Source organism: Microcebus murinus, chromosome 10 (genome assembly GCF_040939455.1).
Source record: "Microcebus murinus isolate Inina chromosome 10, M.murinus_Inina_mat1.0, whole genome shotgun sequence".
Lineage (NCBI taxonomy): Eukaryota > Metazoa > Chordata > Mammalia > Primates > Cheirogaleidae > Microcebus > Microcebus murinus.
In genome coordinates, this window is record NC_134113.1 from 15,286,490 (window position 1) to 15,314,407 (window position 27,918).

Sequence of the window (27,918 nt, forward strand, 5' to 3'; positions counted from 1 at the left end):
ACACATCTGTAGTTACAGCTACTCTGGAGTCTGAGGCAGGGGGATTGCTTGAGTCCAGGAGTTCAAGGACAGCCTGAGCAACATAGCAAGATCCCATCTCTTTATAAATAAATAGATAAATAGTTGTCCTGAGTTCCATATAACTTTCAGATATTCTCCCAGATGTTTAATGTAAGTCAATAGATTATTCATAATTTTCTGAAATTATATATAAACACTAGGTAATTTTTTACACAATTTAATATATACTGAGTTTTCCTGGAATGTGTTTATCACCTACGTAAAATCAAGGAAAGACTATACTTTGTTTTGTTCATAACTTTGCTAAATCTTGCTCAACATTTCAGGAAATTACATCACCTAAGGCAATACCACTCATGGTATTTGAGTCACCAGTAACACAACTGTGTCAGTCTGTTTTACAGCTGTTAAATTTAAAATGATTTTGTATGTGAGTATAAGCATCAGACTACTTGATTGTCTTCTTGTGTCATGCGTAGGTATTTACCTGTAGAAGTACGTGTTACTTCTTTTTTTAAAATATAAATGACTCCTTGGGGATGGTCATGCTGGAAACTCAGACTTGGGGGGGAGGGGGGGAGAGGGCATTTATTGAAACCTTAAAATTCGTACTCCCATAATATGCCGAAATAAAAATAAATAAATAAAATATGATCTTCCTTTAATTTCTTCTACATGTGACAATTAGTCCATTATACTAATGCTTTAAAATTGTGTATATGGATGTTACGTTAGCTATGAATTTTATTTCAAGATTTTAAAAGAAAGCATTACAAAATATTTGTTGTTATAAAAAGTGACATTGTGTCATGGTGTAGGTCCACTGGTTTATGACTTTAGGGTTGGGCAAATGCAAAAATTTCCTTTGAAATGTATGTATATTTCCTCTTCATTAAATATTAAACTATTATCTGTAGGGAAAATGTATATCGCAAATATCCTGACAATTTGAATAATGATTAAGTTAATGTACTAAGAATGTGTTGCAAGCCAGAAAAAAGGAGCATATGTAAACTTTATTCAATTTAGAGACACGAATCGTTATTTATATGTTTACGGTCTCTAATAAAATGTGACAGACTTTGGTTAGTGACTGAGAATCTCCATTTTTTTCTTTTATGATACTATATCCAGAACTTTAATATTTTGCTATATTTAACTCTGTTGTTTCATGTGGATAGTAGGAGATATTTTCCATATGGTTTTAATGATTTTAGTTTATATTATTTAAATCAGTTCTCTAGGGTCAGCAATGAATTGTTTTTGTTTAGATATTCTAAATATAATTTTCAGTGCTGAGCATCTGATAAGATATATTTTAGAAACTAAAGTACAGAACCAGATGGCTTTATTCTAGCATGATACATGTTAATTCATAATGACTTGTTTTCAGCAGCAATTGGATTATGTTGTATCTTACCATTCCCTTTTTTAGACTATTTTATAGACAGAACTAGAAATTCTAGTTATATAAAGCTGTTCTAGCACAGGCTGGAAAGTAGGTCATTGTGACGGGAGTATACTAAACCGCCCACTGGTTGCTATAGCAATGACCTACTTTAAGAAACTATTTCTGTTGATTCATGTTGAAATCATCTTTTGGAAATGGTATAAGGAAGCTTACTGCATGTAATTCTTTAATAATAGCAATAGGAAGAAAAATACTTAAAATGTTTAAAGTAAAGTAGTATTTTTTTTACATAATACCTTTGTAATTTATTTTAAAGTGGTGCATTCAGTATTGTATATGCAATTCAGTTATGTAAAGGGATGTAGTGAGTTTCACTACGATTTTGCCTATTTAAAAAGCGATCTGTTGCATGTAGTTAATAACATTATTAACTGAGCCTTCAAATGGGTGTAGTTCAAGAAAATAGTATATATGCCAAGTTGCAGAAGATCTGGAAATATGTTCCTGTTAAAATTATTTAGTGGAATGTATTAAATCATTCATTTCCTTCAATATTGAATGCATGTTCCAAGGCATATGCGTTTGTAATACATAAAGGTTGAAATTGGTGTGACTGAATCTGAAGTCTGACAGATCTCTCTTCCCAGTCGAGGGTAAAGGATGAAGCATTAGATTTTCTATAGTTTTCAAGTAACATTATTTGTTTAGCACTAAAAAGAAATTGCACCTGTCAGTGAATTGATACTTTGAACCTGGTCTATGGGAGGTATTATCAAGGAAGAATTATATGCTTAGAGATTAGTTGATTCAGAGTCTTAATTGCACTGTACCATGTTTTATATATATTCATATGCACATTGACCTTATCACTGGGAAAGGTTTCCTTCAAACCTTAGTTCAAAGTCACATTCAGGGCCATACATATAGAGAGACATAAAAAACCTCCTCCTGATGGATTTCAAATTAAGTATCTGTGTCTGATTCCTAACATAGTTTTCTTAACCTGTGCTTTGGCAAACAAATCTCATTATGTCACTTGTACAATTTATTAACAAGATTTGAAATAGGATAAAATGACCTAGTAGGGTTGTCTCGTACAGCTGTTGAAAAGATTAGAAGCAGCATAAAATCACCTAGTAGAGTCCCTTACACTTGGTAGATATTCATTAAACAGAGTCATTATTTTCCCTTCAAAATAATATCTACTTTTGAAAAAAATGCATGTATTTAAACATGTAAATACCTGAGCATGACAACAGAAAACAATGAATTAACTTGATGCCTATACCTATATAAAGAATCACTTGGAATGCATAACTTCATCTGAATGTGACTTTGTTTTTTTTTTCTTTGAGACAGAGTCTCACTTTGTTGCCCAGGCTAGAGTGAGTGCCGTGACGTCAGCCTAGCTCACAGCAACCTCAAACTCCTGGGCTCAAGCGATCCTGCTGCCTCAGCCTCCAGAGTAGCTTTCCCAGCACTCTGAGAGGCTGAGGCAGGCGGACTGCTCGAGGTCAGGAGTTCGAGACCAGCCTGAGCAAGATCGAGACCCGTCTCTACTATAAATAGAAAGAAATTAATTGGCCAACTAATGCATACAGAAAAAATTAGCTGGGCATGGTGGTGTATGCCTGTAGTCCCAGCTACTCGGGAGGCTGAGGCAGGAGGATCACTTGAGCCCAGGAGTTTGAGGTTGCTGTGAGCTAGGCTGATGCCATGGCACTCACTCTAGCCTGGGCAATAAAGCGAGACTCTGTCTCAAAAAAATAAAATAAAATAAAAAAAGAATAGAAATGGGGTATAAGCCAATAAGTCTAGAGCAGTGGCAGCCTTAAGACCTCTATGACACAGGGAGGTAGCGATTCTGAGGGGGCGTGGGATGGCACTGGCTTCAGGGACCCAGTGACAACATGAGAGATACGAGGTTTTGACAAGTTTGCACCAGTGAGTATAAGCTGGTTATTCTTGGCTCAGAAAGTGATGGAAAATCAGCTCTGACTTTATGATTTATTCAAGGAGTTTTTTTAAAAAAAAATATGATCCTTTGTTATCAGTTATCAAAAGAGAAAAAACGAGAAATTTAGAAAAATAAAAATATGATTCTACAATAGATAGAAAAGCAAGTTGAAGTATTGGTTGACTAAAAAAAAAGGAAAGAAAGCAAGTTGAAGTAGATCCACAACAGTACATGCTTGAAATCTTGGATACTGCAGGAACAGAACAATTTATAGTAATGAGGGATATACATAAAAAATAGACAAGGCTTTTCGCTAGTTTATTCCATCGCAGCACAGTCAACATTTAATGATTTATTAGATCTGAGAGAACAGATTCTTCCAGTTAAAGACATTGCTATTTCAATAATTCTGGTGGGCAATAAGTGTAACTTGGAAGATGAAAGAGTTGTAGGAAAGGAAAAAGGTCCCAATCCAGCAAAACAGTGGAACAACTGTGCATTCTTAGAATCTTCTGCAAGTCGAAAATAAATGTTAATGAGAATTTTTATGACCTAGTGTCGCAAATTATTAATAATTTGAAAAACTCCAGTGCCTGGGAAGGCTTGCAGAAAGTCATCATGTTAAGTGCTTTACTATACTAAATACATTGCAGTTCTGAGTCAGGTCTGAAGAACTGTTGCCCAATTCAACAGTGCCAGCATTCCAACTTTAAGCCTACCAACATCTTAAGTGGACTTTCCTGTGATAGTACTCTTAAGAGATAGATGAAAGCTACTATGTCAGTTTGTACCATTCTAATTACTTTCTAGTATCACAAGAGAGATTTTTACTTATGTAATAGTCTTAGAACATGCAGCTGGTAAAACCAGAAGCTACATCCAGTATTACTGCTAAGAGACATTGTTCATCCACCAGTGTTACATATGTATGGAAATGCTGCACTTCATACTTTAACATGTGGTGAGTACAATAATGTAAATCCTAAAAGCATCACTATTTTAGCATAATAAGAGAAAGTCCAAAGAGCTCCTATATAGATTACTCCAGATGACTTCACTTCCTTGATATTTGTAGCTTATTGTGATTTTTTTTTTTTTTTTTTTTTTGAGACAGAGTCTCACTTTTGTTGTCCAGGCTAGAGTGAGTGCCGTGGCGTCAGCCTAGCTCACAGCAACCTCAAACTCCTGGGCTCGAGTGATCCTTCTGCCTCAGCCTCCCGAGTAGCTGGGACTACAGGCATGCGCCACTATGCCCGGCTAATTTTTTTTTTTTTTATATATATATCAGTTGGCCAATTAATTTCTTTCTATTTTTTTATAGTAGAGACGGGGTCTCGCTCTTGCTCAGGCTGGTTTCGAACTCCTGACCTTGAGCAATCCGCCCGCCTCGGCCTCCCAAGAGCTAGGATTACAGGCGTGAGCCACAGCGCCCGGCCTATTGTGATTTTTTAAAAAAGAAATTCAAGGCCATTATTGTATTGAACAAAATAAGTGCTTTGTTTAATACAGCAATATAGTTTTTTTAATTCTTTTTTTTTTTTTTTGAGTCAGAGTCTCACTCTGTTGCCCAGGCTAGAGTGCCGTGGCATCAGCCTAGTTCACAGCAAGCTCAAACTCCTGGGCTTAATCTGTCCTTCTGCCTCAGCCTCCCTAGTAGCTGGACTATAGGCATGTGCCACTATGCCCAGCTAATTTTTTCTATATACTTTTAGTTGGCCACTTAATTTTCTTTCTGTTTTTAGTAGAGACAGAGTCTCGCTCTTGCTCAGGCTGGTTTCAAACTCCTGACCTTGAGCGATCCGTCCGCCTCATCCTCCCAGAGTGGCTAGGGTTATAGGCGTGAGCCACTGCGCCCAGCCAGTTGTTTTAATTCTTAAAAAAATCTGTGGAGACAAGGATGTTTTCTTTAAAATATAATAATCCTTTTAGCATAATGTTTTAGATTAAAGTCATTGCCTTTTAATATCTGTTAGGAAGGAAATGTCCAGACTTTTCAAATCTCTTATTATATGTTTCCTTTTTTGTTTACATAGGGAACAATGTTTATAGTTGTGTATACAGTAAGGGTCTGTAAGAAGTGTATATTTTCAAACAATTTTTTAATGATTTGACAATTTTTGTAAATCATTTTCAGGCTTCTGCAGCTGTAGATTCTCATTATAAATCCCTTGCTTGCTCATGCATAAGTGTATTTATAACACTAGATACGCTGGTTTAGTATTTTTACCTGTTAGTGATTATTTCACATGTAACATTTGGGTTGAGATGTTAAATGGTGGACAAGTTTTGTGGATATGAATGTGGAAAGTAATTTTTTTTTTTTTGAGACAGAATCTCAGTCTGTTGCCTGGGCTAGAGTGCCATGGCCTCAGTCTAGCTCACAGTCAAACTCCTGGGCTCAAGTGATCCTTCTGCCTCAGCCTCCCTAGTAGCTGGGACTACAGGCGTGCGCCACCATGCCTGGCTAATTTTTTCTATATATTTTTAGTTGGCCAATTAGTTTCTTTCTATTTTTAGTAGAGGTGGGATCTCGCTCTTGCTCAGGCTGGTTTCGAACCCCTGACCTTGAGCGATCCTCCCACCTAGGCCTCCCAGAGTGTTAGGATTACGGGCATGAGCCACTGTGCCCAGCCTGGAAATTAATTTTAATTGTGTGTACTTCGTCACAAGGCCTGATTTGCAGTAACTATTACTGTTTTATTTAACAAAGCCTTTGCTGTTTTTTATGTATAAAAAATATTTGGGAGCCAGTGTATTTAAATTGAGCAGCCTAATGTTACAACTATTTTGGGATAGCCAAATGTAAACTAAAAGCCTTAATTAGGCTGGACATGGTGGCTCACACCTATAATCCTAGCACTTTGGGAGGCCGAGGTAGGAGAATCACTTGAGGCCAGGAGACCAGACTGTGCAACATAGGAAGACCTTGTATCTCCAAAAAATAGAAAAATTAGCTGGGCATGGTGGCATGCACACCTGTAGTCCCAGTTATTTGGGAGGTTGTAACAAGAAGATCACTTGAGCCCAGGAGTGAGGTTGTAGTGAGCTATGATGACACCACTGCACTCTAGCCTGGGCAACAGAGTGAGACCTTCTCCCCCCAACCCCCCTCCCTAAAGAAAGCCTTAATAAAGTGGTACAGTTTCATATAACTTAAAATCAATAGTTCAATAAATTTGAATTACCATATAGTTAGAAAAAAAGAATTGAAGTGCATAGGAAGGAGGGGACTAAAAAGTAATAGATAACACTTACATAATAGTACACCATTCTGAGAGCTTCATGTATATTAATTTGTTAATTCTCACAAACAGTGCTATGAGATGAATCCTATTACTGTCCCAGTTTTATAGATGAGGAAATTAGTTAGGACTTTTCAGGACTGATTGAAGGATAGTAACTTTTTGCTAGACTTTTTAAATTATGGGATATCTGTGCAATGGAATACTATAAAACTATGAAATTGGTGCCATAGAAGTATATCTATTGCTTTGAAAAGATGTTCACAATGTATTAAATCAGGCTTACAGTAAATATAGTATATCTCATTTTTGTTCTACTGTGAAGGAATGTATGCTAATTATCAATTTTAAATTTCCATGTCAAGTTAAAAAGGGCATTTTCCTCTTCCTCACCCCTATCCCAAACTCCCACTTCCCATGGGAGTATTTTTCTAGTTATTTGCTTATGCACATATAAACATAAGTAGGTACATGCAATGTCAATTTTATTTTATCAAAGTAATATATGCATATAGTTTTAAAAGCCATAATGCAAAAAAGTTTTAAAACAAAGGACAGCATCATAGTGTTTTTCCACTCCATCCTTCTCTCTTCCTTTTTCTCATAGATATTTTCTGCCTAAAATATTTGATGACAATGGACCTATATTATTTTTAAAACTACCTCTATTTTTAAAATCCACTGTACCTCTGCAATTTTTATGTGAAATGAGAGATGCAAATTATAACGTCTATGGCAGAAAAACATGATAGTATAGAAAAAAACAATATTAGTAACATTTGTGAAGAAAAACACCACACTTAAAATACAGCTTCTATTTCTTTGTTTCATGAAGTGCCAAAACAAAATTATTAGGTTACAAAACTTTTCCCATTATAACAAATTATTTCAGTCCATATCATTCTGTACAACATTTGTTTGGTTCATAGAGTGTTTGTTAGAAACCATTAAGAATGCTTATTCAGGAAAATATAAGTGGTGCTAGATCACTGTCATTTCTTATAATTGAGTAATATTCCATTGCATACATATACCAAACTTTAATAATCCACTCATGAATTGACAGGCACTTGAGTTGTTTCCACGTCCTTGCAATAGTGATCTAGCACTGCTTATATTTTCCTGGATTGAGCTTGAGCCCATTATGCAAAGTGAAGTGACACAAGATCGGAAGAATGGGCTCCACTTGTACTCGCCATCAAATTGGTACTGACTGATAAACACTATGGTGCTCAAATGGTGGTGGTGTTTTCCAGGGATTGGGGTTTGGGGGGGTAGATTCACAACTGAGGGATGCAATGAGCATTGTGGAGGGGAGGGGCATACTTCTAACTCTTGCTAGGAAGAGGCAAAGATATAAAATGTAACCAAAATGTTTGTACTTTCATATTTTCCTGAAATTAAAAAAAAAAAGAGGCCGGGCGTGGTGGCTCACGCTTGTAATCCTAGCACTCTGGGAGGCCGAGGCAGGTGGATTGTTCAAGGTTAGGAGTTCAAAACCAGCCTGAGCGAGACCCCGTCTCTACCATAAAAATAGAAAGAAATTAATTGGCCAACTAATATATATATATATATAAAAAAATCAGCCGGGCATGGTGGCTTGTGCCTGTAGTCCCAGCTACTCGGGAGGCTGAGGCAGGAGGATCGCTTGAGCCCAGGAGTTTGAGGTTGCTGTGAGCTAGGCTGACGCCACGGCACTCACTCTAGCCTGGGCTACAAAAGCGAGACTCTGTCTCAAAAAAAAAAAAAAAAAAAGAACATTGCAGAATAAAAGAGTGCACAAACTATTGAACTCATTCTATGATAAGCCAAATTATTTATCTTGCAATTATTTTAATAAGTGTATTAGTGTATATATCATCTAATATCCACAATAACTGGAGATAAAAGACACTCAGATCCCTAGAGCAATTTAAAAAATAAAAGTATGTATCGGGGAAAAAAAAGGAATGCTTATTCAGCTTGTAAATAAGAAAGGGACAAATAAAGAGCCAATTATTATTTAATTCATACTTAGCTGTTCAGTTTATGAATTAATCATGCTACTTTTGTTTTTTTCTTTTCCCATCATACTGTTTGTCATTGACTGCATAGAATCACCACATAGAATCATTTCCTCAAAAATGTTGAATATGGAGAACTCTTGCTACTTACTACCAGCTTGGGTAGAGAAGATGCTGAATCATGAAACTTATTCTCTGAGGAATGAGTGGGAGGGGGAATGGGGGGGAATGCTGAACAACAAATTTCTGTACAACAGAAATTTGGGGATTATCTTTGCCTTGGATTATCCCTCCAGAACATTTTGGTTTTGTACTATTTCAATTTAAGAAAACTTAAAATTGCTAGTTCATTCAACTTCTTAATTTTTGATATGTCTAAAAATTCTTTCATCTTTGTTCTGTGTCAAAACTCTTATTGCGAAGCAATTACATAAAATTAGATGCTTCCCAATAAATGTTTATCACCAGATGTGATAAGTTATTCATAGTTGTGGGTAATTTTATGAAACTAAGGTGCTTTTATGTCACTATGCATCTAACTTCAACAATAATCTTCTCCAAAGTATTTGCACATTGGACAGTGATGGGTTGACATGGGGATCAGGTGTTAGTGAGGATAGAAAGGTTTGTCTCCTATTTGTTTAAGGGCACCTGTGAGACTTGCTAAGGTGAAATGGTGGTATGTCTTTAACATTCTCATGCATATAGCACTGTGAATCTACTATAGTCTTTTTCCCCTTAAAGGGAAAAGGTGTCAGACCTTAGTATACTTATGTTACTAATAACTAGAGTAGTGAAAAATCAACAAGATTTTATTGGTGAAATGATGGATCAGAATGGGCAAGTAAAACAAAATGGTCTAGACCAAGCAACCTTCTACAACAGTATTGTCCAGTAGAACTTTCTGCAGTAATGGAAATGTTCTATATTTGTGTTGGTCAGTATGGTACCCACACATATGACTGTTGAGGACTTGAAATGTGGCAAGTGTGACTGAGGAACTGAATTTTAATTTTTAGTTAATTTAAATTTAAATGGCTACATGTGGCTTTTGGTTACTACATTGGACAGTGCAGTTCTGGAATAGTCCTTTCTCTGCCTCTTAACCTCTTTGCTTCCAAAGTAAGACATAATCATATTCTCAAAGAGCACATGGCCTGTGGAAAAGACAGACAAATATTTAACCTTAAGATCAAGAATATAAAAAAATGCCGGGCACGATGGCTCACACCTATAATCCTAGCACTCTGGAAGGCCGAGGCAGGAGGATCACTCGAAGTCAGGAGTTCCAGACCAACTTGAGCAAGAGTGAGAGCCCACTCTACTAAAAAATAGAAAGAAATTAGCTGGACAACCAAAAACATATAGAAAAAAATAACCAGGCATGGTGGCATATGCCTGTAGTCCCAGTTACTTGGGAGGCTGAGGCAGAAAGATTGCTTGAGCCCAGGAGTTTGAGGTTGCTGTGAGCTAGGCTGACACCTGGCACTGTAGCCTGGGCAACAGAGTCAGACTCTGTTTCAAAAAAAAAAAACAAAAAAAAACAATATAAAAGAAGCAAAATAGAGAGGAAATAAGATATGTCCAGCTGAAAGGAACAGTGTCTATTAATACATGAAAATTAACAGGAGGCAAACAGTGAGGTTGGACCTTTCAACGGTGACATCTCTTTTGGATTTGCTCTTGGGGAATGGTCCATTTCTTTACAATAGAAGATGCACAGTAAGCAGTCTTCTGCTACTGCTCTAGAATTTTCCTATATCTGTCATGTATAAGCCCTGTTACTACTTATTTCATTGAAAAAGTCTGTACCCCTACCTGATCTATGAATTTTTTTTTTTTAGAAATTAAGCTGTTATTTTCAAACCTCAGAAGGTTAATACCACATAATTTAATATCTATTTCTTATTTTTTCCTTTAATTAGATTAGAAACTTGAAAATGGGCATTATGATTTTTTGTTCTGTTGTTTTTCTTTTTTTTAATTTTATTTCAGCATATTATGGGGGTACACATTTTAAGGTTTCAAATAATGTCCTTGCCTCCCCTTCCCCCACAAGTCTGAGCTTCAAGTGTGACCATCCCCCAGGTGGTACACATCTCACTCATTATGTATGTATATACCTGCCCCCCCTTCCTCTCTCCCACCCATCCAATGCCCAATTAATGTAGTTCCTATGTGTCCACTTAGGTGCTGCTCAGTTAATACCAGTTTGCTAGTGAGTATATATGGTGCTTGTTTTTCCATTCTTGGGATACTTCACTTAGTAGTATGGGTTCCAGCTCCAGTATCCCCTGGTACTCATATTCTTAAATCATGCACTCAGAATCATTAAAGAGGATGTTTCTGTTTTTCCTCCCAGTAAAAAATTTTCTAAATTTTTCAAGATTCCTTTTCTATATGAAAAACTATCTTCATGTAGTAGATTTTTCATTTCATCAAGTGTAAACAAATCAATTTAAGTGCTTTGATATTTCTTTACATAATTTCTGTGTTCACAATTAAATTTTTGCTAACACTTTAATGAAAATTAGTGATTTTATTCAGGGCTTCATTAAAATACTGGGAAACGTGCTGTAATTAAAAAAATATTAGTATGTTTTCTGGAAATATTAATTTATGAATCAGTAAGAGTTATAAGAATAAAATGATGGGGCCAGGTGCAGTGGCTCACGCCTGTAATCCTAGCACTCTGGGAGGCCGAGGCAGGTGGATTGCTCCTCGAGGTCAGGAGTTCGAAACTAGCTTGAGCAAGAGCGAGACCCCGTCTCTACTATAAATAGAAAGAAGTTCATTGGCCAACTAATACATATAGAAAAAATTAGCTGGGCACGGTGCACATGCCTGTAGTCCCAGCTACTTGGGAGGCTGAGGCAGAAGGATTGCTTGAGCCCAGGAGTTTGAGGTTGCTGTGAGCTAGGCTGATGCCACAGCACTCATTCTAGCCTGGGCAACAAAGCGAGACTCTGTCTCAAAAAAATAAGTAAATAAAATAAGATGATGGGTTGGCATTTCAACTTTTAGAATAACATGATTTTGAGATATTTTATATCTTCTTAAATATATATTTTTAAAACCACTTTGGTACGGTGCTCACTGGCCGTAAAACCTTGCTCACCGCCAGCACTCATCATCAGCACGATAGTTTGTGCTGTGCACTGACGACGAATCTGTTTTGCTCTTGTGAGATGAGGAAAGCTTTAAAGCTCTGAAAGCTAGTTTTACTTTACAGGCAGCTTTACTTGTAATGTAAATCAGAATAGGTAACATATACATACATGTTTTCATTACGTTATTTTTAAATGTTCACAATTTTATTTTGATAAATGAAAAATTAGAAAAATCAAGTTTTGTTATTTAACTCTGAAGTTGACACTCGGCTATGTGCGTTCATCTCTGGCTATCGACTGTAGTCGCTGCTTGTACCAAAGTGGTTAAGAATTTTAATAATATTTTCTTCTCTCTAGATTTTTGCTTCAATGTCTTGAGGATCTTGATGCCAATCTACGAAAATTAAACTCTCGTCTGTTTGTGATTCGTGGACAACCAGCAGATGTGTTTCCCAGGCTTTTCAAGGTAATTTGAAAAAATTTGCATGAAATAATAACCTTTTGTCAGGGAAGATAACATGTTTGTTAAATAAAGCCTTTGGCTAATTTAAAGTGTGGAGAATATAAATATTTTTAAATGAAAATGTTGTGGTTTTTTTATTTAATGAAAAAGTTGGGTCAGGCACGGTGGCTCATACCTGTAATTCTAGCACTCTGGGAGGCTGTGGTGGGAGGATTGCTCAAGGTCAGGAGTTCAAAACCAGCCTGAGCAAGAGCGAGACCCCATCTCTTCTAAAAAAAAAAAATAGAAAGAAATTAAATGGCCAACTAAAAAGATATGTATAAAATATTAGCCAGGCATGGTGGCACATGCCTGGAGTCCCAGCTACTTGGGAGGCTGACGCAGAAGGATTGCTTGAGTTCAGGAGTTTAAGGTTGCTGTGAGCTAGGCTGATGCCATGGCACTGTAGCCCGGGAAACAGAGTGAGATTCTGTCTCAAAAGAAAAAAAGAAAAAAAAAATGGAAAAGTTGTACATGGTAAAATCAGACAATAGAAAAATAGTTTACAATGAAAAGTTAAATCTTTCTTCTACCTTAATCTGCTAGTGCCCTTCCCAGAAGCAATAACTACTGCCAGTTTCTTGTGTATTGAATTAGAAATATTCTTTGTATAAATAAGGATTTTTATGAGTGTGTTTAAATATATTGATCTGTATGTTTATGTTACTGTTCCCTTTTTAAAAAACTGATATGAGAACACACTGTATACACCATTCTATGCCAAGCTTTGTTCATATAACCATATGTTTTGGAGATTGTTCCATATACTTCCTTAGTCTTTTAAATGATGCCATGGTATTCCATTGTGTAGACAGCTCTAATATCTTTAAATAGATTTCTGCTGAACATTTAATTACTTTTTCTACAGGCTTTTTGCCAGTAAACATCCTTGTCCACAAATACATATCTTTGCGTACACGTGCCAGTACATTTGTGGGATAATTCTTAGAACAGGACTTTCTGGGTCTAAGGGTTGTAACAATTGACATTTTACCAATAATACAACATTGTAGTGTTTTGTTTTGTTTTTTAACTTGGTAGAATCTTAAAAGTCACTAAAATTTTTAAGATACTTGGTCTTAATCCCTCCTTTTTTTCCAAATGAAAAATTTAGGCCTAGAGAAATAAATGAGTTGCCCAAGATCATATAACCAGCTCATGGAAGTACTCAGACTAAAAGCTGAGTTTCTTGACTGTCCTTTTTATATTCATCTCTTCCTATTTACATTTACCATTAGCATTTCTAAATGTATATCTGGTTTTTCTTACAGCTGTTTGATTCATCAAATTTTTATAATAGTAAAGTTTTGTTTCCATTTCTTAATGTAGACGAGAACAATTCTAGGTCCAGGTTCCTAATGCTAGGAATCAAATCAATATTACTTAGCTTTTTTGGGGTTTTTTTGGCTGGTATGAAAGAAACATTTAATATTCAGAATTTGGCTAATGTAACAGTCTTGGCTAGTGAAAATTTATCATTCATTAAAGATTGTTCACTACTATAATTCATCAAGTTAGAATTTAAGCTATATATATTGAACAGTGCTTAAAATTCCACAGTGAATATTCACTTATGCACTTCAAAGGAGGATCTCTCTCAGCTCTTCTAACTTGCCTCAAGACTGAGGCAAGTTAGAAGAGCTGAGAGAGATCCTCCTTTGAAGTGTACTGGACATTCACTTAGTGCAAAGTAGCAGCTTAGTAAAGCTTGGGGCAGAGCATCAGGGTGGAAAGAAGTCTCTAGAGATTCAGAAAAGTAGAGAACATGTCTGGAAAACAAAGAGAACTCCCCAGCAAACATAAAGCTGATGGCTAAACAGCAAACCAGAGAGAGACATCTTATATATAATTTGTAAAGCTAGTAGCTTGGCTGTAAAGCAAAGAGAGAATGATAGTCTTACCAGTGCTCACTCTCCATTTAAAAGGCACAGGTTGTCAGACTAGATTGTTTTAAAAAGAACTGTAACAAACTATATGCCAATTACAAGAGACACTTTAAAAATATTAAGAAACAGACAAGATAGCCAACTAGAGACATTGACAGATCATCCCAAATAGAGCAAGAAGTTTCAGGTGAGAAAGTATAGCCCAGGTGAAATACTGAGGGAAAGTTGCCAGCACCTACCTTACTGGAAATCCCATGAGAAGTGGCGGAGCAGAGAAAGAAGGAACAAAAATATTGGCGGAGACTAACCCCTAAGGGATTCAGAGCCCAACAGAAAGGGTAGGTGGGAGTGTTTACTTTTCCTCCCTCATACCTGTGGTATTCTATCAGCTTCTAACCTGTCAGATAGCCCTGCCCTGGCAAATCCAAGGGCTGCCACCACTGGTGAACTGAGAGCTTCTTGGGAGCAGAGCACCAGGTTGCAAGCCTGCATAGGGTTGCTTCCTCTTACCAGGAACCCAAGCTGAGACAGTGGACACCATATTGCCTGTGCACACACCATGTGCCTCTATCCTGCTGGGGAATTCACAGCCACTCAAATCTCCCTGCCACTGTGTCTTACATGAACATTCCCCAGCACCCATTTGAACTGTGACAACCACAAAGGAACAGGGAGACACAGGAGAGTAGCATTATTCCCAGAGTTCTGACTTGTGAGGCGGGCTGCCCCAAGAGTATTGGGAAGTGCCATGAATGTTTTTTAGGACAGAGGAAGGTGGAATGCACACTCTCCTGCACCAGAGAGCCTCTGGCTTATTCAGAGTTGTCTACACCCCTCTCAGTGGGGATGTTCCCAACCATTTGAAGCCTTCTCCTCCTCCTTCCCTCTACTGCCAACTGCTGCTGAGGCAGCCACAGCTGAAAGGCTGTTTCCACTCAGGACTGACACAGGGGACGATTAAGCCATGGAACTCAGGAGTGGCTGCCCCACCTCTGACAGAGTGCCTATAATACCCAGGCTGGCTATTTCCACTCAGGACCAGGAGGATCCCACGTGGGAAAATTAAGCCAGTGCACTGGGAGCAGCTGCCTGGCCTCTGAAAGAGCACCTGTCACACCACAGTTTCCATGGAGCTTGGGGATCACTCCATTCTATCTAAAAAGAAGCATCAAGCACTTTTGTTTGCTCCAAGGACAAAAGCTACTAATTCCCCTGAGGGAAAGCACAGCTAGCAGTCCTCTCACCAAGTTGCAAGCTGCCTGTGTCTTGTGTGAGGAGCCTACCCTCCATGGAGGCAAGTCCCCAACACGACCACACCTTCCTTGTTTGAGCATTTCAGCCATAGCCCTTAGCTAGTCTGGTAGCCATGCACATAGTAGGTTGAGCTGCAGCTGGGCCAGGATGAGAGCTGGGAATCTGGGCACTTTTGTGCCCTAGAAGGACAGAGACCACCGTCCTTGCCAAGAAAGGGAGGTGTGAACCGTTTGTGTGTCCCACAGCTGCCCATCTTTGCTAATCTGGTCAAGAAGGGCCCGTCCCTCCTGTTGCAGGGTCATAGTGATCCATTCTTCTCCTGTCTGAGCGTTCTTTTATAGCAGAAGAGCACCCCTGCCCTTACTGTCACAGCCAGTGCCTGAACCCAGGGAGACTTAAGAGCAAGTTTGCCAGCTTAATCTCGGTCTATTTCCCTGGGACTAAAGCATACTCTCCAGGGACCTGGGAACTGGGTATTATCTAACCTTATCCACCATTGCTGGCACCTGGACACTTTCCCAGGGATCTGAGAGCCAACCAATCTAAATTGTCAGCAACACCTCAGTGGGTACCTACCTGCACAAGCTAAAAGGCCGTACCTGTCCTTCTCTACACCAAGCAGCAGAGTTCTTCCAGAGGAGAACAGATGAACTGCAAAACTATCTGTTTTGAGCTGAGGGAAGATGTTCTAAATGAGAAGGATATAGCATAAAGACTTTGGCAATATGAAAAAGCAGGCTGTTTCAACACCTCCAAAGGATCATACTAGCTTTCCCACAATGGACCCCATCCAAAAAGAAATTTTTGAAATGTTGAATATAGAATTCAGAGTATGGATCACAAATAAGCTCAATGGGGTTGATGAGAAAGTTGAAAATCAACACAAACCAAAAAAATCATCAGGACATGAATGAAAATTCAATAAAGAGTTAGATACTTTTAAAAAGACAGAACTTCTAGAAATGAAGGAGTCACTTAAGGAATTTAAAACTACAGTGGAAAGTTTAACAACAGACTAGACCAAGCAGAAGAAAGAATTTTAGACCTTGAAGACAAGCTTTTGAATTAACCCATGTATTCAAAAGTAAAGAAAAAAAATCAAGAGAAATGAAGAAGACTCTGAGGAATATGGGATTGGGAATGAAGATGGGAATGAAGAAATGAAGACTCCAAGGAATATGGGATTATGTAAAACGCCCAAACATCAGAACGCGAGGTATCCCTGAGGGAGAAGGAAAAGCAAAAAACATGGAAGACATATTTGAGGGAATAATGAAAGAAAATTTCCCTGATTTTGCTAGATATTTAGACCTAGAGATATAGAAATGCCATCAAACTTCTGGAAGATTTATTGAAAATAGGACATCACCAAGGCACATAGTCATCAGTTTGGCCAAAGTCAAAGTGAAGGAGAAAATACTATAAGCTATGAGAGGAAATCATCAAATAGCTTATGAAGGAAAGGAGAGTAGCAGTATTCTCAGAGTTCTGACTTGGGAAGACTAACAGTAGACCTCTCAGCAGAAACCTTACAAGCCAGAAGGTATTGGGTTCTCATCTTCAGTCTTCTTAAATGACATAACTGTCAACCAAGAATTTTGTATCCCGTAAAACTAAGTTTCATAAATGAAGGGGAAATAAAGTCTTTCCCAGACAAGCAAACACTAAGGGAATTTCTCACCACTAGACCTGCCCTACAAGAAATGCTCAAAAGTGCTCTAAACACCAAAAAGAATGGTCAGTACCCACGAGTGTGAAAACACTTGAAAGTAAAACCTCACAGCTTTTATAAAGCAGTATGACAAAGGAGAATACAAGCAAGTGGAGAACAATCAACATGTGTCTCAGCTAAATGGTCTAAATACCCTACTTAAAAGAAACCCATTTGACATGTAAAGAGTTTCATAGACTCAAGGTAAAGGGGTGGTAAAAAATATTCCATGCAAATGTAAACCAAAGGTGAGTAGTAGTGGTAGCTATTCTTATATCAGATAAAATAGACTTTAATAACAGTAAAAAAAACATACTCTATTAATATAATAGAAGAAAAGCTAAATTTTCTCAATAAGTGAAGAAAAGTGTTTGACAGAATTCAATACCCATGATTTTTAGAAAACTTTGAGCTAAGTAGAAATAAAAAAGTGCTAAACAGCAATTTGATACAGGGAGTCTACAAAAAAAGCACAAAATCATATTTAGTTGGTGAAACACTGAATGCTTTTCACCTGAGATAGGGAACAAATCAAGGATATTTGCTTTCACCACTTACTGGAAGTCTAGACAGTGCAATCATGGAAGAGAAGGAGTAGATAATTAGCTTACGGTCTCATACCCCACCCCAATATTCTCTACCATAGCATCCTTTTTTTTCCCTCGTAGTTATTATGAAGACATTTATTTACCTCTCTGTATTGCCAGTCTTTCTCAATAAGCTCCAGGAGGGAGGGACCTGGCATGGTATCTGGCTTATAATAAGAATTATAATAAATATTTGGCGTAGGAATTTTTTTTTTTTTTTTTTTTTTTTTTGAGACAGAGTCTCACTTTGTTGCCCAGGCTAGAGTGAGTGCCGTGGCGTCAGCCTAGCTCACAGCAACCTCAAACTCCTGGGCTCGAGTGATCCTTCTGCCTCAGCCTCCCGGGTAGCTGGGACTACAGGCATGCGCCACCATGCCCGGCTAATTTTTTATATATATATCAGTTGGCCAATTAATTTCTTTCTATTTATAGTAGAGACGGGGTCTCGCTCTTGCTCAGGCTGGTTTTGAACTCCTGACCTTGAGCAATCCGCCCGCCTCTGCCTCCCAAGAGCTAGGATTACAGGCGTGAGCCACAGCGCCCGGCCGGCGTAGGAATTATTAAATTTAATGTTTGGGGAACTTTCTCTTCCCTAGTTTTTTGTTTTCTTGTGGAGAGATGTTCACTAATTTATCCTTAGGAAAAGAGAAGTGAATGATCTCATTGGTGAGTTTAGGAAAAGGAACTAGGTCAGTTTATCTCAGACCATTCCTTTTCTCCTCTTTGGTTGCAGAGAGCACACATTATATTCTCTTCTTCTATTTAATAAGCTTTATAGGGCAGCCCACACTGCATGGGAGGTGCTGGTTATGACTGAATGGGTAAATCTGTTTGATTCAGCAGTAAAATAATATTAGCAAGCTTCTCTGCTCTTAAACCTAATATCTTTTCTCCAACTCAAATTTACTAGTAATGTGGTTTATATTTTCATCTTTAACTCTCTGACCTATGTAACTGAACTCAAGAAGGAAAAAGGACAGGGAAGTATTATTTATTAACTCATCTCAAACATTTACTATCTAAAATCGAAAATATTATTTCTCTAAAAAAATCATAGTATTAAATTGCAAACCTCTAGTTAGAAAAAGTTACAACATAGAACAGAGAACAGGTTGCTATTTTTAAAATATAAGGAGCTATTACAAACTTATAAGAGAAAAATTAGGTGCAATAGAAAACTAGGGAAACATAAGCTGCAACTCACAAAAAAATAACAATACAAATGGCTAGTAATAATAATTGCTGTCATTCATTGAGGTCTTACTATGTACTGTGCTCTGTACTAAGCACTTTACATGCATTATTTCATTTAATTCCTTTTTTTTTGAGACAGAGTCTCACTCTGTTGCCTAGGCTAGAATGCTGTAATGGCAGACATGGTAGCTCACAGCAACTTCAAACTCTTGGGCTCAAGCTATTCTCTTGCCTCAGCCTCCTGGGTAGCTGGGAGTACAGACACACACCACCATACCTGGCTAATTTTTTCTATTTTTAATTGTCCGGCTAATTTCTTTCTATTTTTAGTGAGACAGAGTCCCACTCTTGCTTAGACTGGTCTCGAACTCCTGAAGGATTACAGGCGTGAGCCACCGTGCCCGGCCCATTTAATTCTTTAGCAACCCAATAATATATTAATTTTTTCATCTTACTGTAGCAAATCCTGACATAGTATTTATTACGTGCTAGACATTCTAAGCACCCTACTTACATACTACCCATTTTATAGATGAAGAAACAGGCATAGAGAGTTGAGAAGTTTGCCTAAGTAGTTGAGCCAGTCTTTGAACTCAGGAAGTCTGACTTAGATCCTGTCTTTTTAAACTGCTACTCTATATTGCTTCACTGTAAAACAAAGAAGTATAATACTTTCTTATTCTCATTTTAATTTTATTTTTTAAATTTCAAAAGTAGTACATGTTTATACTAACATCTGAACAATGCAGCAATGTGTAAAATTAAAAATAGTGCTCTTATTTGCACTTCCAAATTCTCCTGAAGTTAACAGCTTTTAATATCTTGGTGTGCATTCTTTAAGATTTTTAAGAAAGGAAACTTTTTAAAATGAGATACTGTTTTTTTCCTAGTAGTTTAGCAGACATTTAAAAAGATCACCAATAAATATTACTGGCAAGTGCCTGGAGAGCAAGCACTTTGATGTACTACTGATGGCAATGCAAATTATGTAGTATAACTAGTAGAAATTTGATAGACTATCAGAATTTTAAATGTGCTTATGTTTGATCTATCAATTGTTTTTCAAGGAATTATTTCTAGGAGAAATAGGATAAATGCCCCAAAATGTTTAAGGTGTATCCATAAAGATAAAGATATATACCACGAAGTTTATAATAGCAATTTTTTAAAAACCCACTATTGAGAACAGCTCTTATCTAATCTGTAAGGGCTTGAAGAATCATAATGTGTTACCATATAATCAGTTAAATCATGGTAGAATTACAGGTGATTTTTTTTTTTCTTTGTGAGATAAATCAGAGCGGATTTTAGAATTTGAAGAAACTTTACGGCCTCCTTGAAAAATCACCTAGTTCCTTTATGTCACGGTCTCCTCATTTAAAATCTACATAAGGAGGTGTATAGAACTTATTAATATGGTTTTGTACATGTCCTTAATACGTAGATGCTCTGATTATTACTACCTCCAAATTTCTCACAGTTAGCATTTTTTTAATAATCAGAAATAAAATATTTACACTTACATACAGAGTACCTCTCAAAGGTTTGTTATAGTCTAGTTCTTAGCATCAGCAGACATAAGTTCAGGTATTCTGACTCTCTGTGAATTCAAGTAAGTCTCTAAATTTTTTAAATAACCTTATTTGCAAAATGGAGATACCAACCAAAGTGCCAAACTCTGAGGGTTGTTTTGAGGGTCAAATGGGATACTGTAAGTATAAGTAATTTGAAAAAGTAAAGTGTGATACAAACGTATTTAGTGTCAGAACTAGTTTTAAGCATAGTGCTAGATTATTACCTAGCATAATGTCTGGAATCTAGTGGTTATACATTTGTCATTTACATGTTTTTAAGTTGATAAATTGTATATTTTTCCTGCATATTTGAAGTTTGATTTATGTATAATCCTTTGTCCTGTCGATTTTGAGTGTTTCACTTGTTATGATAGAAAAAAAAATTGTTAAAATTGGTGTACACTTTGCTCCTTTTTGTTTTAGGAATGGAACATTGCTAAACTTTCAATTGAGTATGATTCTGAGCCCTTTGGGAAGGAACGAGATGCAGCTATTAAGAAACTGGCTACTGAAGCTGGAGTAGAAGTCATTGTACGAATTTCACATACATTATATGACCTAGACAAGTAAGTCTTTCTTTTTTCCATTTTTTTATTGTAGGGGAAATGCATATAATATTTGCCATCTTAACCATATTAAAGTTTACAGTTCTATGATTAAGTACATAGACAAGTAACTTTTAACCACTGGGACTTTAAAAAAGTTTATAAAATGGAAATAATAACATATAGAATTGTGGGATAATTAAACGAACATGTGTCAAATCCTTAGCATTGTTTTTAATTTTCTATTTTTGGTTATTATGGATATATAATAGTTGCATATATTTATAGGGTACATGTGGATGTTTTGATACAGACATTATTTAGCTTCTGTGATTTTTATTCACCCAGTGACAGGCACCAAAATTATAGACACAGTGCATAAGATTAAAATACTTAGTATTTCAGTTCCAAAATTATTATTAAGACTATTATAAAATTTTTTCATTGACTACTCTAATTCATCCTGCTGTGGTCTTGCCTTTCTGGGCTCTTAGCATTATTAATTTTATACTCTTAATGATACATAGCCATAAATTGCCTTGATGTATTTTATATGATTGTCTTGTTATTTTATTTCATATGTATATATCTTGTCTCTCTATCTGGATTTTAAGTCTAGTTGCAGATTGAATGAAATATAACGTTGCATAGCTGTAGTCCTCTGAGCAATGGCCTAATACTATATTTCCCAAAGTGTAGTCCTTGAAACACCAGTCCCTGGTAATGCTTTGTCAGATAAAGATTCTGTGGTCAAATTTAAGTTTAGAAAGTGTTATGTGCTATGAGTTTTGGAGGTTCATAAAATTTGTTAACTTACTAAAACTGTTGGCAAATAGTTATCCTCATAAGTACTGAAATCTCACCATTTATGTACCTTTTAAATTATTTTACTTTTTAGTAATTTACACATTTTATCAAGTTAATAAAACTAATTTTATAAGTAATGTGACAAACTAGTTAATTTTATTTCACATTTCCAAGTGTATCAAAAAATAATGATTTGATTCAGCTAATGGCTTTACTTGATATTAAGCTAGAAATTATAACTTCTTTGATAATAAACTTGTCTTCTAGTTTACCAGTTTGCTTAACTTTAGGATAGCAAGGAGGAGGCAAAACAGGATAAGAACAGTTGCTTCTCAGTGGGGAGACTCAGTGTTATGCATAAAATTAGTGTTTATTGGATTGAATGTGAATATTTACCATATATATCATATTAAAATGTAACATACAGAAAATGTTTTTTTCCTAAGGTTTTCATTTTGCTACTGTTATGTAATTAACAGTCTTCAATAGTATCATTGCAATATCATTACAATCAGTAAAATTTATTATGACCTTATGTATAAATTCAAAATACTACACCAAAGCAAAATTTACTTAAAGCAAAGAGGATAATTTTTATGGTGATTATGGTTGATACACCATTACAATGTGGTATAATAAAAAAGACACTGTATCTGGACTAAGAAAATTTTGATTTTCCATTTGTCACCTATGTGACTATAGTTAACGCTTCTGATAGGCTTCAGTTTTCACATCTATAAAATGATAGGGTTGGAGTTCCCCTACAATTCTTTATTGAGGCCCAAAATGCTAATAAACAAGTAACCAGAGTGAAAAAGAATAAACGGCCATAGGCAAAGCTAGTTATTCCTTTTTTTTTTTTTTTTCTTGGAAGTATGACTTGATTGAGGCAATTACTGATCAGAAGTAAATTTAAAAGGTACTTAAATTTAAATAATTTGAGATGTTAGAGCTTATGTGTCCTAAGTATGTGACATAGATACATATGCTGACATGTCTAATGAAGTCATGAGCACAATGGAAAATAGCAAGTAATTGTCCACTACAGTTCTGTAGAATCCTAATTTGTGAAACTTGCTGAAGGAAATAGGGAGATGTAGGTCAAAGGATACAAAGTCACAAATATGTAAGATGAACAAACCTAAAAATCTAGTAGTACAACATGAGGACTATAGTTAATAAAATTGTGTCATATTTGGGATTTTTGTTAAATAAGTAGATTTTAGCTACTTTTGTTGCACACACATAAAAGCAACTATGTGAGATTATAGATATGTTACTTATTTCACTGTAGTAACCATTTGACCTATCTATATGTATCATATAGCATCATGTTATAAACCTCAAATATACCTAATAAAATTTTTTAAAATAAGACTTGTTGATTACATCTTAATATAATTTTCAGCCTAGTTTAGTTTTTACTGATAATTGATAGTTTCTTTGAGCTGGGTCATAACATGTTTTTTACATGGTTCATGCATATTAACTTTTTGTTATTGCCTTCAGGCTAATTTACCCACTTAGTTGTTTTTACTCATGGAACCTAAGGTCCTTAATAGTCTTTGTCTTAAAGGTTTGGGTATTTTCATACCATATATTTTTTATACCTAGCAGATGGTCTAGAAGATGAAGAGAATGATTTTTGGACTCTTTAATTATTTTGAACACATTTCTGGGTCATGTAAGAAGCTAACATTCTCTTAAAAGTCTTAAATGCTTAATTTTATTTTCTGGTTTTAAGCCTTTTCAGGCTTTATGAACCAAAATATATTGTCATTTTTTAAATAATAACTGCATTTTACTAACTCTTAAAATAGGATCATAGAACTCAATGGTGGACAACCGCCTCTTACTTATAAAAGATTCCAGACTCTCATCAGCAAAATGGAACCACTAGAGATACCAGTAGAGACAATTACTTCAGAAGTGATAGAAAAGTGCACAACTCCTCTGTCTGATGACCATGATGAGAAATATGGAGTCCCTTCACTGGAAGAGCTAGGTGAGTGTAAACTGCAATCAATGTGGAGCTAGAGTTAATAAATCAGTAATCACTCAGAAAATTCCACTTCTAATTTTGCCATGTATTTTGCATTAGTAGGGAAAGAAAAAAAGGGGACAAAAAAGAAGAAAGAAAAGAAACTAAGAAGTGATAAATGTGTACATTATTTATGGGCTCTATTAATATGTAATCTATTGTTATCATCTTAAGGTATACATACTAAAGAATAGAGATCATGTCATGTCCTCTATACATGAGGGCCTGTTGAGGCCCTCAGTTCATTTTTATGCTACTCTTATAATTTTTCTGAAAAGCTATTTGTTTTCTGAATTATTGTGGTTACATAAAAATTATTTTAGTTTCAGAAGAATGATTTTTTTTTTCTTTTCTTTTCTTTTTTACTTTTTAGGTTTTGATACAGATGGCTTATCCTCTGCAGTGTGGCCAGGTGGAGAAACTGAAGCACTTACACGTTTGGAAAGGCATTTGGAAAGAAAAGTATGATAATATAGCCTTGCTCATATTTCCCAAATGTCATTTAAAATAATTTAATTATCTTTTAAAAACAAAGAATAGACTATTGAAAATGGAGGATTGAGGGAAATAGTAAAAATAGCACAACCCTAATTATTTGAAAATTAACACCTATCTCCTCATGTAAATGCCCTTTCCCCTCCTATTATTTCCTCTTTAGCTACTACCATACTGCCTCTTCTGTTCTTTCTACCTAAGCTTGTATGTGATTACCATAACTTTGAAGCTAGGATAGAATTCTTCTATTTCATCTTTACCTCAGTGTTGAAGATGCTCTCAACCTTGTGTTGAAAATTTGAAGATAATTAATTTCACATGAGGATAGCTAAAGCAAAAGAATGCTCACTTTTTTTTATCCTGTCTTATTTTTTATTAAAACATGTAATTTGTGGCTAAGATAAGGTTTTATTCCCTAAGAACTATGTAACTTTTTAAAAATCTCAATTTTGAGCACTCTTTTAAAATCAAAAGGCAATTAATTAATGTAATTTTCTCTGTGTTTTCAGGCTTGGGTGGCAAACTTTGAAAGACCACGAATGAATGCAAATTCCCTCCTTGCAAGCCCTACTGGACTCAGTCCTTATCTTCGATTTGGTTGTTTGTCATGTCGACTATTTTACTTCAAACTAACAGATCTCTACAAAAAGGTATTATCTAAAATTGGAGCTTAAGGCCAAGCGTAGTGGCTCATGCCTGTAATCCTAGCACTCTGGGAGGCTGGGGTGGGAGGATCACTTGAGGTCAGGAGTTTGAGACCAGCCTGAGCAAAAGTGAGACCCTGTCTCTGCAAAAACTAGAAAAATTAGCCAGGCCTGGTAGCGTGTGCCTGCAGACCCAGCTACTGGGGAGGCTGAGGGAGGAGGATTGCTTGAGTCTAGGAGTTTGAGGTTGCAGTGAGCTATGATGACACCACTGCACTTTAACCAGGCCAACAGAGCGAAACTCTGTCTCCAAAAAGGTAAATAAATAAAAATTTAAAAAATAGTAAAATTGGAGCTTAATTTTCAAGATACTTTTAAAGAAATTGCTAATAATACTTCTTTGCTTTTTGATCATAGGTAAAGAAGAACAGTTCCCCTCCTCTTTCTCTTTATGGGCAACTATTATGGCGTGAATTTTTCTATACAGCAGCAACAAATAATCCACGCTTTGATAAAATGGAAGGAAACCCCATCTGTGTTCAAATTCCTTGGGATAAGAATCCTGAGGCTTTAGCCAAATGGGCAGAAGGCCGGACAGGCTTTCCGTGGATTGATGCCATCATGACACAGCTTCGTCAGGAGGGTTGGATTCACCATTTAGCCAGACATGCAGTTGCTTGCTTCCTGACACGAGGTGACCTGTGGATTAGTTGGGAAGAAGGAATGAAGGTAGGTGTTCTGACTAATATAGCATGGTCTTATTTTGAAGGAATCCATACTTTATTAAAACAAATCCAAAAGTTATCTATTATATAGATTCATGTGTAGTCTAGTTTTTCAGTAGATAAAACATTTAATCCTAGAAATACAGGCACACTTTTGGAGAGCAGGATGATATAATCAATGGTGAAAACTGGTTAAATTTGATTAACCTAAAGTCATTTCAGTGGTTAAACCAGCATAGCCATTAAGGGAATTATAAGGCCTAACACTCTGAATTTATTGGGTACATATTTTTATAAGTATCATTCTTGTCACAAATAGGATTCACCCAGGAATTCCTAGAAATAATAAATTCATATTATAAATTTTTAAATAAATCATTTCACCTCACTTCAACACCACAGCTTTTTTGTAATACTTCTAATTATGAAAAGGGAAGCATACTACATTTTGTGATATCTTGTGGTTAAACATAACAGGACTTACATACATGTTTTACCTTTCTGGCTATATCATAAATTTTTCCTATTCAAGGACTGTTTCTGAGTATAGCACACACTTAATGAAAGCATAAAAATCACTTATTTTAATTCTGCTTTCTTTTGGATCAAGGAATTTGGAATTCAAACTATGTAATGCTAGTGTATTTTTTTAAAAGTGCATTTATATCTGGGTGTGCTTCCTTTATCCAGGACAATCTATTAAGCTTCTACATTTTTTTACTTATTTGGTAGCATTTTTGCTTTCTTGAAAATGGTTTACTGCATTTTTTTCTATCTACTAATATCCTATCTTATCCTTTCAGTCAGTGACTTGAGTAATTTTTTATCCTCCCTCCTCTGGCAAAGGTTGGAACTGTAAATTCTATTCAGAAGTCTACTATATTACCAGTATGTTTCTTTCCTTGAAATAGCTCATTATAGTACAGATCATACACAAGGAAGCTAATTTTGTATTGTTTAATTTTACAGTTCTTTGGTAGATTTTCTTTGCTTTGACTTTTAATCTACAATGACCTCGAAAATGCTTGCTTTGAGAATTATGTTTGTGCAAACTAATTGGTTACTGTTACTTCTGAAGGTATTTGAAGAATTATTGCTTGATGCAGATTGGAGTATAAATGCTGGAAGTTGGATGTGGCTGTCTTGTAGTTCCTTTTTCCAACAGTTTTTTCACTGCTATTGTCCTGCTAGTTTTGGTAGGAGAACAGATCCCAATGGAGACTATATCAGGTAAATCAAGAGTGATTATTATTCAGTTTGGAATAGTTAATCCAAGAAGAACTTTTCATGTTTAAGCAATGCTTAAAGTATTCCCACTCAAGATGGGCAGCAGAGATGAGGAGAAGGGTAAACAGATCATTTAAATGGTATTGATTTGATTTTGGTTACTCATAGCTAGTAGTTCATTATAATTTGCTTATAGTGCATTTTATTAATAATTTTTCTTACTTTTCCCAAAAGGCGTTATTTGCCTGTTCTAAGAGGCTTCCCTGCAAAATATATCTATGATCCCTGGAATGCACCAGAAGGTATCCAAAAGGTAGCCAAATGTTTGATAGGAGTTAATTATCCTAAACCAATGGTGAACCATGCTGAGGCAAGCCGTTTGAATATTGAAAGGATGAAACAGATCTATCAGCAGCTTTCACGATATAGAGGACTAGGTATGTCAGTACCTACCTTTGATTTGTTCTTTTAGCAGTTGTTTACATACCTATGCTTGAATTTGATCTTGATCATAATTTAATAGGAATTTTTGTTGCCCTTTAGGTCTTCTTGCATCAGTACCTTCTAATCCTAATGGGAATGGAGGCTTCATGGAATATTCTCCTGCAGAAAATATTCCAGGTTGTAGCAGCAGTGGAAGTAAGTGAAAAGGAAATTCCTGTACTTAGTAACATAAAGAGATTAATAATCAGATACATTGCTTATTGAATCTCATTGTAATATGTTTTATAAAAATCTATCTTGAAAATTAATAGGTTTTTTGTAAACATGAATACATGTACACTCACACACACACATACCCTCACTCAATCAGTGACATTTTAGAGATGGAAAATATCATTACATGTAGTAAATACTGTCAAGTTAAAGATCTTGCAAACTGAATGAGGAGAGCAATTTTAAAGATAAAATGAAACTCAAATCTTATATTTTCATAATGCTCATTATTTTTTTATTCTCGTTAGATACATATGAGCTGTAA

General features: G+C 36.0%; 1 protein-coding gene across 2 annotated transcripts in view; it reads left to right on the forward strand.

The window, feature by feature from the left end:
• Positions 1–27,918, forward strand: part of CRY1 (cryptochrome circadian regulator 1) — a 79,165-nt gene that overhangs the window by 42,985 nt on the left and 8,262 nt on the right. For both annotated transcript variants that reach the window (XM_076007062.1, XM_012772779.2), the window contains exons 2-10: positions 12,102–12,210; positions 20,876–21,018; positions 23,625–23,809; positions 24,219–24,307; positions 24,850–24,990; positions 25,402–25,713; positions 26,788–26,939; positions 27,171–27,373; positions 27,480–27,575. In XM_076007062.1, coding sequence (XP_075863177.1) covers positions 12,102–12,210; positions 20,876–21,018; positions 23,625–23,809; positions 24,219–24,307; positions 24,850–24,990; positions 25,402–25,713; positions 26,788–26,939; positions 27,171–27,373; positions 27,480–27,575 — 1,430 coding nt within the window. The remainder of the gene's footprint in view (positions 1–12,101; positions 12,211–20,875; positions 21,019–23,624; positions 23,810–24,218; positions 24,308–24,849; positions 24,991–25,401; positions 25,714–26,787; positions 26,940–27,170; positions 27,374–27,479; positions 27,576–27,918) is intronic.